Genomic DNA, 323 nt, shown 5'->3' on the forward strand with positions numbered 1-323 from the left:
GAGCCTTTTTTTCCTAACATGCATTCAGTTACATTGTCTTAATTAGTCCTGCATGCATGATAATCATTCCGCTTAAAACACGACGAATCCTACCTACTTACAACCAGTACCCTGAATTCACACACACACGTACTCATATCTTAATCTATTGTAGTTACAGATCTACGGTTACAATGCACAGCTCTACAGAAACTTCAGCCAGGCAGCCTCCCAGGTCTACGGCGTGGTGGCTATTGCTGTGCTGGTGCAGGTAAACACTAGTTATTCCGTTCTTTATACTGAATGTATCAATTAGGTATACAGAGGTCTCCCTTTATGGAAAT

General features: G+C 41.5%; 1 protein-coding gene across 1 annotated transcript in view; it reads left to right on the forward strand.

The window, feature by feature from the left end:
* The window catches only part of LOC119587727 (carbonic anhydrase-related protein 10-like), a gene marked incomplete in the record, with an annotated part of 109,413 nt that overhangs the window by 95,951 nt on the left and 13,139 nt on the right, over positions 1-323 (forward strand). The window contains 1 exon segment of the mRNA XM_037936414.1: positions 155-250. Coding sequence (XP_037792342.1) covers positions 155-250 — 96 coding nt within the window.

This window comes from Penaeus monodon, chromosome 23 (genome assembly GCF_015228065.2).
Source record: "Penaeus monodon isolate SGIC_2016 chromosome 23, NSTDA_Pmon_1, whole genome shotgun sequence".
NCBI lineage: Eukaryota > Metazoa > Arthropoda > Malacostraca > Decapoda > Penaeidae > Penaeus > Penaeus monodon.